The following is a 12,596-nucleotide window of genomic DNA, read 5'->3' as shown; positions in this document are numbered from 1 at the left end:
ACATGCTAAGATTCAGTTAAGCCAGATAGGACAGAATAGGGCCAGGAACTACAGACATGTTTATTTTAAATCATGTGTTCTACCGTAGAAGTGATCACATGGACTGTTTCATATATATCGCATATATATAATTTTATAGATAGCATATATTTTATATAGATATATATAGTTAATTTTTATTTATATATAGATATACTGATATAATTATATTTATTTATATATGTTATCAACAATTCTCCACATTCGTTAATCTCTCTAAACACTACCATATATTTCTTCCTACCCTCCTTGTAATTTCTTGCCTTTTTTTCCCGCTAAATATTATTGCTTACATGTGCGTGTTTGCATGTGCATTTAAATATAACCTGCTCATATAATACTTTTTTATTAATGTTTTTAGCAGTGACCGTTTGGCATAAACCTTTATAGTAATAGAATAAAAGAAATTTGTGAACCCATGCATTTTTATAGTGCATCATGGGGAATAAGGAAGGCAACTAGAGAAAAGTATGAACTTTTCTATAGAGTTCTAGACATCAAACATTTTTTTTTGTTCCAGAGTTGTTGAAAGTTACAGGCATACAAAATTGAACATTTTAAAATTTAGTTGCTATTCATTCCTAAATCACTTTGTATTCTTACAGCACATAATGATCATATTTTTAAAAATTGCCCTAAATTTCATTTTAGTGAAAGAAAAAAAAGTAAGTTATATTTTTTAGTGTTCAATTTGTCACTGTCGAAAGTGCTAGCTTAAATAAATTTAAAGAATTATTCATTTTTTTCAAAAGCATTATCCTGTTATATTGAGATTTAGTCAGTTTAGTTTATTTTTTATGCATGTTTAGGACTTCAATCTTTTCATTACACAAATGTTTTACATAAGCTTTAGCTTCTGCATCAGATTTGTGTCTGGTTCATTTCTGCCCATAAAATTTTAATTTGGAAAACTAGCCATCTGTGTTAATGTTGGATTCTGCATTTGTTAGGAAATCATGAAACTTTTAAACTAACCACAAAACAGTATATTAAAAAAACCAAAACCTAAAACACCCATTCATCATAAATGCATTACTGATAAGTTTGCTTGGTATGAAGAATCTCCTCTTTGAATCAAATATCAACAACTGGCCTTTCCTTTTTCTTTTTTTTCCTTTGTTAATATTTTATTTGGTTATAAGCAAAATTATAAGTTCACTATTTCAATCAAACCAAATGGTTTCAAAGTTTATATATTTTGAAAAAAATCTTTTAATTCTACTGACAGATTTTAATTCTTTATATAACAGGACATTTTTGAGAAATTAAGTAGTTTTAAAAAGATGATGATATGTAAAGATGGGCCAACATAATTATCATGAAATTCAAACTTGTTTCCAAACAATGTCATTTTGTGTCATCTGCCTGATGATTTGAATCTTAATAATGTGCTCAATTATTTATTTAGATTGCTGAATCATATTCACTATCTGTCTAATGTGAAAGGGATTAGATGATCAGGGTTGATGCATCTTCAGTGTTGACAGAGAAATTATGGTGGCTACATATAATTGTCTTTTCTATCACTTCAGTGTAACTAAATACTTCCATCTTTTTTTACAAGTGTGACATAAATGTCCATAGTTATAGGTTTTGTTTAGTTTTGTTTGTATCTTCAAGATTTATTTTTATTCATGTATGTGTGGCATACCTCTGTGAATTCATGAGACATGTATGAAGGTGCCCAAGTTATCCCATAAAGTGTGTTGGATACCCCAGAGCTCAAGGTACAAGTGATCATGAGATACACAGCATGGATATTGGAAAATAAAATTGTGTTCTCTGAGAAAAAATAAAAACTCTTTTTTTTTTTTTAGATATTTTCTTTATTTACATGCGAATTTCTCCATTCCCAGTTTCCCCTCCAAAAAACAAAAAAACAAACAAAAACAAACCCCTGTTGCCTCCCCCCTCCCCATGCCAGCCACCCCGCCCTCTCCCACTTTCTGGCCCTGGCATTCCCCTACTCTTAACTGCCAAGACTTCTCTTTCATCACCACTTTAAAATACTTCATAAAAAGAAATAATGAAACGATACAAAGCTAAAAATATTCATTTGTTTGAAACATCCATTTCCTAATCATTGAGCCCAGATTCAATTCAAAAGATGATATTCAGTTGATTTATCAACTCTGTTATTTTGCTTTGTTGTATTTTCTTTTTCTGTTGTTGTTGGCTCCCTGAAAATGAGTAGCTCAAGTGTTTTTCTCTTGAATAGTCCAGGAGATAGTAATGTTTTCAAAAGAGAAATAACTAACTTAAAGCATTTATGAGGAAAGTATATTCTGCTGAATGTAATTTAAGTTTCGATGTAAAATGATTGCTAGTAGTGACAGTCTCTAGTTTAAACATAGAGCACCCTTGGCTGTCTTCTAAGTCAGAGGAAGACTATGAAGTATGTGTTCCAGACGCCTTCCATGATGCTTGCAAATGACATGAGCTAACTTACTACAAAATAGCCATCAAAATTACTCTCCTTCTTCCCTACCTCCTTTCTCGGCACTCTTCTATTTTTTTCTGAGTGAAGGCTAGCAAACACAGCAGTAAAATATGTAGCTGTTGGCTTACCTTGGATACAGAGAAGGAGCTATTCAGTTCTACTTTGAATTGGTGAGGATAATCTTTAGGGTCAGTATAACAGAAAATTAGAAAATAAGCCTTGATAAATGGCGAAAGAAATATGTGTGAGTTCTGAGTCAGCACATATTGTGATAACAACTGAAATACAAAGGAGGTATCTGAAGTATATACATGGCAACTATATATTTATATATATTATTTTGGTTTTTCAAGACAGGGTTTCTCTGCATAGCCCTGGCTGCCCTGGAACTCACTCTGTAGACCAGGCTGTCCTTGAACTCAGAAATCTGCTAGCCTCTGCCTCCCAAGTGCTGGGATTAGAGGCATACACCACCACTGCCCAGTGGCAGTATTTTTGAGAGTTTAAACCCAAGAAATGAAGAAAACAGTGTGCACTAACTTTAAGGAACCCAGATATGTGTGTCCTGATTTAACCTAGTAGAAATATTTGAGTGCCTGATATGTGCTCAATAAATGACTCTTCATTTCTTCTACAGAGGATGAGTTAGGGGTTAGCAGATATGATTCTGTTACCTATACTACTGCCTACACTCCCTCTTCTTTTTACATGTAAACTACTCTGAATGCATTATCTGAAGGGAAGGGAAAAATGAAATGTTACTTCACTGGGAGATTTATTTTACATTCCTCAAAGACAATCATAGTTAGTTTTTGACTTGGTAGAAAAAGTTACATAGGTAGTTGTTTATATTTAACAGTTGCCTATATCCAGATAATATATACATTTATTTATACTAATCCCTGTTGCAGGAAATATAAAAAAATTAAAATAATAAAACTGGCAAGTTTCGCACTGACTGACCATGTACTGGCAGGCAATAGCTTACCTGTGTTTATCTTGTGGACCCTCTCTGACTCAGAGCTCCAAAAATCTCTCCAGTTCAGCTTGCTAAGCTCCCACTGGTGGGTCACTACCACACCAGCACCATGCTTTAAATCCCTCATGGTCTTTTGTGGTGTATATCTGGAAAACTCATGTTTTGCCACTGTACATTTCTCTCCTGAACCCAGTTGCACTGCACCATTGAAACCAAAACTGGGAGACACTAGTAATTACATCTTGTCTTCACACTATCTGCATCTAAAAAGGACTGACTCTTCTGCTTCCTCTTTTCCTCAGTCAAACCTGGAAGTCTCTCCTACTTGCCCAGTGATTGACTCCTTTATTCATTAGGGGATTGGATCACAAGAAGTCACCTGAGTATGGCTCACTCCTTGTCTACAACCCCTCCCATGAGAGCAGAAATGCATTCAAACAGTACCAGGACCATCCACAACAAATCCTCCTCACAAAAAGCCTTCCAAAGCTCTAATGACTTAAAGATGATGAATTTTATATATTTTACCATGGAAAACCTGATTAAAATCAAATACAATCATGTGTGGCAAATATAAGGAACACTAGAGATTATTAACTTAATAAGCTATAGTAATTGAACAAGTTGTAGAACTTATTCCTTTTACTAGTAGTTTTTGTTTGTTTATCTCAATATTTTATTATCATTAGTTTCTATTTTATTCCATTTTGTATATGTTGCCAATGTATCTGCCAACTGAGACTTCTGCAATAGTTTATGCATCTAATTTGTGCTCTCAAATCATATTGTTCACGAAGCAGTCAAAAGAATCACCTTAAAACACAGAATAGTAGCTTTCATTGGGCACTCATTCGAAGTACACATCTTTTAGAACAAAGATCAAAGATTGTAGTATACTGTAGACTTGAAATTCACCATATTCAATCCCTAAAAGCTTCACTGAGTTAATTTTATACATGGCTTTTTGTCTGCATGTTTTTATTTGTTACATTCTGATTACATTATTAGTCTTGTTGTTTATTGAATCCTCAGTAAAAATATGATGAAACATTGGTTCTTGTGTATTATAAATGATTAATATATTTGGATATTCTGTCATAGGAAATAACACAGGAATATATCACTTATGCAGAGGAAGGCTACATACTTCTTTGGATTAATTTTATATCTAGTCACTTTGTTGAAGGTGTTTATCACCTGTAGGTGTCCTTTGGTTGAATATTTGGGGATGCTTATATATACTATTATATCATCTGTGAGTGGCAGTACTTGGACTTATTCCTTTATAATTTGTTTCCCCTGGATCTCTTTTAGCTATTTACTTCTGTAGCTAGAACTTCAATTACTTTATTGGATAGATATTTGGAGAGCAGACAGCATTGTCTTCTCACTTTTCTGGGAAATGCTTTAAGTTTCTCCCATTTAATTTGATGTTGGCTATTGGCTTTCTGTATATTGCTTTTATTATGTTTAGGTATGCCCCTTGTATTCATGCTCTCTCTCAGATTTTAAATGAAGTTATGTTGGATTTCACTAACCCTATCCCGACAGAGAGCTAATATTCAAAATATATGAAGAACTCAAGAAGCTAGACACCAATAATCCAAATATCCCAATTAAAATGGGGTACAGACCAAAACAAAATTCTCAGCAGAGGAATCTCAAATGGCTGAGAAGCACCTAAAGAAATGACAATTTTTAACAATAAAAGAACTGCTTGGGGGAATCACCATCCCAGACCTCAAGCTTTACTGCAGAGCAATAGTGATAAAAACAGCATGGTATTGGTACAAAGACAGACACGTCAATCAATGGAATAGAACTGAAGATCCAGAAGTAAAAACCACACACTTACAAACACTCAATCTTTGACATAGAAGCCAAAAATATACAATAGACAAAAGAAAACATTTTCAATAAATGATGCTGGTCTAACTGGCTGTATGTATGTAGAAAAATGAAAATAGACCCATATTTGTCACTTTGCACAAAGCTCAAGTCCAAGTGGGTCAAGGTTCTCAACAAATAACCAAATAAACTGAGTCTAATAGAAGAGGAAGTGGAAAAGAGTCTTGAACTCATTGTCATGGGGAAAAATTTCCTAAACAAAACTCATGCTCTAAGATCAAGAATTGATAAATGAGACCTAATGAAACTGGAAAGCTTCTGTAAGGCAAAGGACATAGCCAATAAGACAAATCAGCAACCTACAGATTGGGAAAAATTCTACACTAACCCTACATCTGAAAGAGGGCTAATATTCAAAATATATAAATAACTGAAGAAGCTAACTACTAAAAAACCAAACATGCAATCAAAAAATGTGGTATAGAATTAAACCAAGAAGTCACAATAGAAGAATCTCAAATGACTGAGAAGCACCTAAAGGTATGTTCAAAGTCTTTAGTGATCAGAGAAATGCAAATCAAAAGGACCCTGAGATTCCACCTTACATCAATCAGAATAGCTAAGATCAAACCTCACATGACAATACATGTTGACAAGGATGCGGAGAAAAAGGAACATACCTCCATTGCTGATGGGATTGCAAACTGGTACAACCACTCGGACGTTCCTCAGAAAATTGGAAATAGTCCTACCTGAAGACCCAGCAATATGACTCTTGGGAGTATACCCAAAAGATGTTCCACCATGCCCCGGGGGCATGTGTTCCACTATGTTCATATTGGCCTTATTTGTAATAGCTAGAAGCTGGAAATAACCCAGATGTCCCATGACAGAAGAGTGGATACAGAAAATGTAGTTCATTTACACAATGGAATACTCAGCTATTAAGAATGAAGACATCCTGAATTCTGCAGTCAAATGGATGGAACTAGGAAATACCATCCTGAGTGAGGTAACTCAGAACCAAAAAGTCATGCATGGTATGCACTCACTAATAGTAGATAGTAACCACCCCCCTCAATAAAAGTACAGAATACTCAAGAAACAGTCCACAGAGCTCAAAAAGATCAACAAGCTGAAGGGCCCAAGTGAGGATGCCTCAGTCTCACTTGGGAGAGAGAAGAAAGCAATCACAAGAGGGAAGGGAGAGAGGGACCTGAGAGGGAAAGAGGATGGTGGGGGGATGGGAGAGAAGGGTGAAGAGGGGAACATAACCGATCTGGTAATGGGTGAAAGAAAAGGACTGAAGCCCTGAGGGCCAGCAGAAAGAATGGAAATAGGCAATCTCAGGAAACAGGAGGTTGAGGGGACCGTCCAGAATGCACCAGAGACCTGGGAGGTGAGAGACTCTAAGGATTCAAAGGCAGGAACCTTTGGTGAAATGCCCTACAGTAGGTAGCGGGAACTAATGGAGCCCACTTCCAGCATTAAAACGGCATCAAGTGAGAGAGGGATGTGCCATCCAACAGTCAAAACTCTGACCCATAATTGTTCCAGTCTGAAAGAACTGCAGTGATAGAAACGGAGAGAAGCCTGAGGAAAAGAAGGTCCAGTAGCAGGCTCAAAATAGGATCCAGCTCAAGGGGAGGTTCCAAGACCAGACACTATAACTGAGGCTATGGAGCACTCACAAAAAGGGACCTATCATGACTGTCCTCTCAAAGACCCAACAAGCAGCTGAAAGAGTCAGATGCAGGTATTTACACTCCACCAATGGACAGAAGCTGCTGACCCCTGTGTTTGAGTTAGGGAAAAGCTGGAAGAAGCTGAGGAGGAGGGTGACTCTGAGGGAGGACCAACAGTCTGAATTAACCTGAACCCTTGAGATCTCTCAAACATTGGACCACCAACCAAGTAGCATACACCAGCTGATATGAAACCTCCAACACATATATAGCAGAGGACTGCTGGGTCTGGGTTCAGTCAGAGATGAACCTAACCCTCAAGAGACTGGAAGCTCCAGGAACTTTAGAGGTCTGTTTGGGTGGGGGTTGGGGGTGAGGACATTCTTGTGGAGACAGGGGATGGGCAGGAGGTATGGGATGTGGTACAGAGGATAGATAGGGAGGTGGGAATAAAATCTGTAGTGTAATAAAATAAATAAATAAAAGATTAAATAAAAAGTGTCCTTAGTTATCAGGGAAATGTAAATCAAAATGACTCTGAAGTTCTGATGCAGAAGTGGCCGCTTCCCTTAGCCAGGTAGGACTCCCAATGGGAGGATAAATACAGCAACCAACCCACAAAGCTAAAATGTATCTTGTCTACAATATATGCAGAGACAAAGATAGAGCAGAGACTGAAGAAATGGCCAACCAATGACTGTCCCAAATTGAGAACCAACCCGTGAAAAGGAACCAATCCCTGACAATATTAATGATATTCTGTGGCATCCTGCCCCCCCTGCTCTGTGGTAGTTCCGGAGTCAATGGAGGTCCGGGATTGACGCTGTGTTGTGAAAACCCTGGCTCCTGAGATCAAACGGACTTTGCAGCTCAGAAGTTCTAAAGAAATGAAACTCTACCTGCTTCTGCTTTGAAGTGCTGCTTTGTATACAGACTATTATGCTTGTAGACAGGATCATAATATAACGCCTTCTGAGAGGATCCACCAAGCAGCCAATGAAAAGGGATGCAAGGACTGACACCCAAACACTAGATGGAGCTCAGGGAATCTTATTGGAAGAGTTGGGAAAAAGACTTGGGGACCCGAAGAGGACAGGGACTGCACAGAAAGACCAGTAGAGTCAATTAAGCTGGACCCTAGGGTCTACCGGAGTCCGAATCACCAACCAAAAGACTGAGCATAGGCTAAACCTAGGACTCCAGAACATACGTAGCAGATGAGCTGCTTGGTCTTCATGAAGGTCCAAAAAACTAGTGTGGGGATTGTCCCTGAGCTTGCTGCCTACTTGTCTGCTGGTGGATCCTATATCCCTAAATGGATAGCTTTGTCTGGCTTCAGTGGGAGAGGCTGTAGCAGTGACTTGGTGTGTGTGTGTGTGTGTGTGTGTGTGTGTGTGTGTGTGTGTGTGTGTGTAGGGGTTGTTAGAGAAGTAGGGGGTAACACCTGGATGCGTGGTTCTCCTTCTTAAGAGGGAATGGGGGCAGGACTTGTGTGAAGGTAATTGGACATGTAATTGGACAGGGAAAATCCTGCCACATGAAGGGGTACAGGGAGGATAGGAACTGCTGAGATTGGGTTGTAAAAGGAATAAATAAATAGATAAATAAGTTTAATTTTAATAATGTGTCTTTTCTAAAATGTATTCTCTCATTAATGCTGATTTTTTTGTCTGTATTATCAGTATTCTATATAAAGAGCCATTTCTTGTGCCAATGCATTCAAGACTTATTTTCCACTTTTTTGACTTCTATCAAGTTAAATGTATCTGGTTTTATGTTGAGGTCTTTGGTTAACTTGAACTTAAATTTTGTGCAGGGTAGTAGACATGTATCTATTTGGAATCTGTAACTGCCTGCAGCTACTCACATGAATGGGTTGTCTGGAATTGGGGTCAGGGCCTGAATAATTAAGGGTACCAGAAATGTGGGGTGGGTTTGAAAAAATTAGACCAACACATGGTATGCTTTCAGTCTGCCATCATTCATTGAATTCTCCTTGTTACAAGTAAACAGGTAGATAATGCAAAACCCCTCCCCCAAGTTTGTCAGCAACTTGGCCCAATCAGCAGCTTCATCTTCAGTCTCTGGAGGCGGGACTTCTGGCATAACTGAAACTTGGAGAGAGACCTGGCTATTAACAGGAGGTGGGCAGAGAGGTGTGGCTATCTGTGGCAAGGCAGGGTCTGAAAGAATCCGCCCTCAGCTGTAAGAGGGTCACAGGAGTCTTGTACTTCTAGCTATTCAGCTTGGCAAGCTCCATTTGTTGAAGGTGCTGTCTTTTTCCAGTTTGTATTTTTGACTTCTATATTTAAAAAATCAGTGTGTCCATATATCTTTGGATTGATGTCTGGCCTTCAATTTCATTCAATTGTTCACCATGTCTGTACTTAATGCCATGCCATGTCTTTTCTATTACTATAGTTCTATAATAAAATTTGAAATCTGGAATGATGAGACCTCCAAAAAATTTTTATTGTTCAGGATTGTTTTAGCTATCCTGTTTTTTTTTTTAATCTGAATGAAGTTGAAAACTGTCCTATCAAGATCTGAAATAATAATAATAATAATAATAATAATAATAATAATAATAATAATAATAAGTAAACATTTTTCATTTTGAATTGGATTGAACTGAATATGTAGATTTCTTTTGGTAGGATGGCCATTTTCCTATATTAATGATATTGACCCATGAGTCTGAGAGATTTTTCCACCACTGATAATCTTCAATTTCTTTCTTAAACGACTTGAAGGTATTTTGATACAGGTTTTTTATTTGCTTGAGTATAAGTTAAGTTACACCATGATATTTTATATTATTTGAAGCTACTGTGAAAGGTGCTGATTCCATAATTTATTTCTTAGTCTACTTTTCATTTGTATATAAAAGAGCTACTGAATGTTTTGAGTTAATCTTAATCCAAACACTTTGATTAAAATATTTGTCATCTATAAGTCCTCCCTGGTTTCCTGGTGGAATTTTAGGATCACTTATTCATACTATCATATTATGTGTAACATTACTTTGACTTCTTCCTTCCCAATATGTATCATTTTAGTTGGCTTATTGATCTTGCTAAAAATTTAAATACTATATTGAATAGATATGAAGAGATCAGACAGCTTTGTCTTGTTCTTGATTTTAGTTAAATTGCTTTGAGTTTCTCTCCATTTAATTCAATGTTAGCTATAAGTTTCTTGTAAATTGCCATTATCATGTACAGGTATGTCCCTTGTGTACCTAAACTTCCCAGGGCATTTATCATGAAAGGTATTAGATTTTTTATAAAAGTAGTTTTCTATATTGAATGAGATTATTATGTGGTTCTTTCCTTTCAGTTTGTTTATATTGTGGAACACATTTGCCAGTTTTTGTATTTTCAATCATCCCTGCCTCATGGGAATGAAGGTTATGTGATTAGGGTAGATGATCTTTTAGATATCTTCCTGAATTTTGTTTAAAAATATTTTATTTAGTATTTTTACATCTATGTTCATGAGAAAAATTAGTCTATATTTCCTTCTTTATTGAGTCTGTATATGATTTGTGTATGAGAACAACTGTAACCTCATAAAATAAATTAGGCAATGTTCCTTCTGTTCTCTTTCATGGATCTGGAGTATTGGCTTTAACACTTCTTTGAATGCATGGGAGAATTCTATGGTAAAACCATCTGTCCCTGAACATTTTTAGCTTGGAAGAATTTTAATGACTATTTCTATTTCTATAGGAGAGTTATAGGTCTATTTAAACTATTTAACTGATTTTGACTAAACTTTGGTAAATAGTACCTATCAGGAAAATATCTATTTTCTTTAGATTTTTGTAATTTGGTTGAATACAGGTTTTTTTAAAGTATATTCATAGGCAATATCTAATTTTGTGACCTGTAACCAAACTCTTTTACATACACAGATACATTATAAATTTGGTTCTACAGGTAAGAGAGAACATTGTATTTGTCTACTCACATCAATTTTTTGAGCAACTTTTGGATAAAATTTTGTAATGAATATATAAAATATTTTCTATTCATGCATGTTGATGCTAGTTACTTTCTATTGTGAATAGTGTAGTAATAAGTAGATGTGCAACCATATCTATATTAAGACATAAATCAGTTGCATATTCACTCATATAGGGTATATTGGTAATTATACTTTAATTTTGTGGAGATGTGTCTAATTTAACATTAAGAATAACTACTTTTCTTTATGCTGCCACTTACTTACAGTAAATAGGAATTTCTCTTTCCCCCTCATTCAGGCAAACATTTGTTTTACAGGTGACAATCATTGTTGCTGGGTAAATTGGAATATGTAGTCCAAATTTATATATATATATATATATATATATATATATATATATATATATATATATATATGATGGCTAAGGCTGTGAAAGAGTTAAAACATTTATTTATCATTTGTCTTGTTTTAGAAATGACCTCTTCTCTTATTCATCCACTTAAATTGGGGCATTTCGGTTTTATCATTTAATTATATTTCTTTATATGTTTTAGATATTATTGATTTCCCCCTCTTCAGAAGTTAAAAGATGTAGAATGTTTTTTTCTCTTTGATGTTTGTTCTTTTACTGTTTATTACTAGTGATAAATTTTAAGAAAGAAGAATACAGTGTTTCAGAAAATAGGCATTACACTTTGAAATATGTAAGACTTTAAAATTATAGGAATTAACTGGCTTGTTTTTTTATCAAAAGAAAAGAATTTAAATTTCACTGCTTTAAATACTGAATGGTGTATATTTTGTGGATTATTTTCTTGAAACAGAGTCTTGATCTCTAGTCCAGACTGGTCTGACATGTGAGTCGTCTACTTCTCTATGTCTGGGATCAAGTGGAATAGTCTATTCTACCAATAAAGCAAAGACACAATATTTTTTAAAGTATATTTTTATGTATTTAAAAAGACAACTAGATTTTCAAAGTCATGTGACCTATACATGTCAGTTCATTCTAGAGAAGTATTGTGCTTGATAGAAACACTAGATCTGGAATTCAGATTAGAATGTCAAGGTTTTGTTCATATTTACCATCCACAGCTAAATTAACTAATGATAATTAAACTTGATATTGGCCATTAATTTCTTTCATTCTTGCCATTGAACATTTTATAGAAGGTTCATCTCTTCTTTACTTTCAATACATAACTATATATGTTGTATGTTTCGTTTATTTCTTAAAATTTATGCTGAATTTGGCCTATTGAATGGAGTCCATCGATGTAGAGCTTATTCACCACATTCTGTCTTTCTAAAAGACATTTCTTACTGTTTGTTCAATTGTAGCCTTGGATCCACTGTGCAGTTCTCCTGTGATGAAGATTATGTCCTACAGGGAGCAAAAAGTATTACTTGTCAAAGGATAGCTGAAGTGTTCGCTGCGTGGAGTGACCACAGGCCTGTTTGTAAAGGTAAAGAAAAGTATTATAATAAAATATTCTGTGAAGATACTGTGATACTTATGATTTTTTAAAAATTTGCTTAGCATTAAATATAAAACTTTAGTGTACATTCTTTAAATTATCATTATCGTGTATTTTTAACAAGTTTAGCGAAGCTAGGGACCACTGTGTTTCTAATC

At 35.3% G+C, this 12,596-nt stretch overlaps 1 protein-coding gene across 6 annotated transcripts in view; it reads left to right on the top strand.

Annotated features, from left to right (window-relative positions):
- The window catches only part of Csmd3 (CUB and Sushi multiple domains 3), a 1,179,548-nt gene that overhangs the window by 488,452 nt on the left and 678,500 nt on the right, over positions 1-12,596 (top strand). For all 6 annotated transcript variants that reach the window (XM_031358937.1, XM_031358936.1, XM_031358940.1 and 3 more), the window contains one exon: positions 12,302-12,426. In XM_031358937.1, the coding sequence (XP_031214797.1) occupies positions 12,302-12,426 (125 nt within the window). The remainder of the gene's footprint in view (positions 1-12,301; positions 12,427-12,596) is intronic.

Source organism: Mastomys coucha, unplaced genomic scaffold (genome assembly GCF_008632895.1).
Source record: "Mastomys coucha isolate ucsf_1 unplaced genomic scaffold, UCSF_Mcou_1 pScaffold7, whole genome shotgun sequence".
In the NCBI taxonomy this organism is placed as follows: Eukaryota; Metazoa; Chordata; class Mammalia; order Rodentia; family Muridae; genus Mastomys; species Mastomys coucha.
This window is presented reverse-complemented; position numbering and strand designations above follow the sequence as displayed.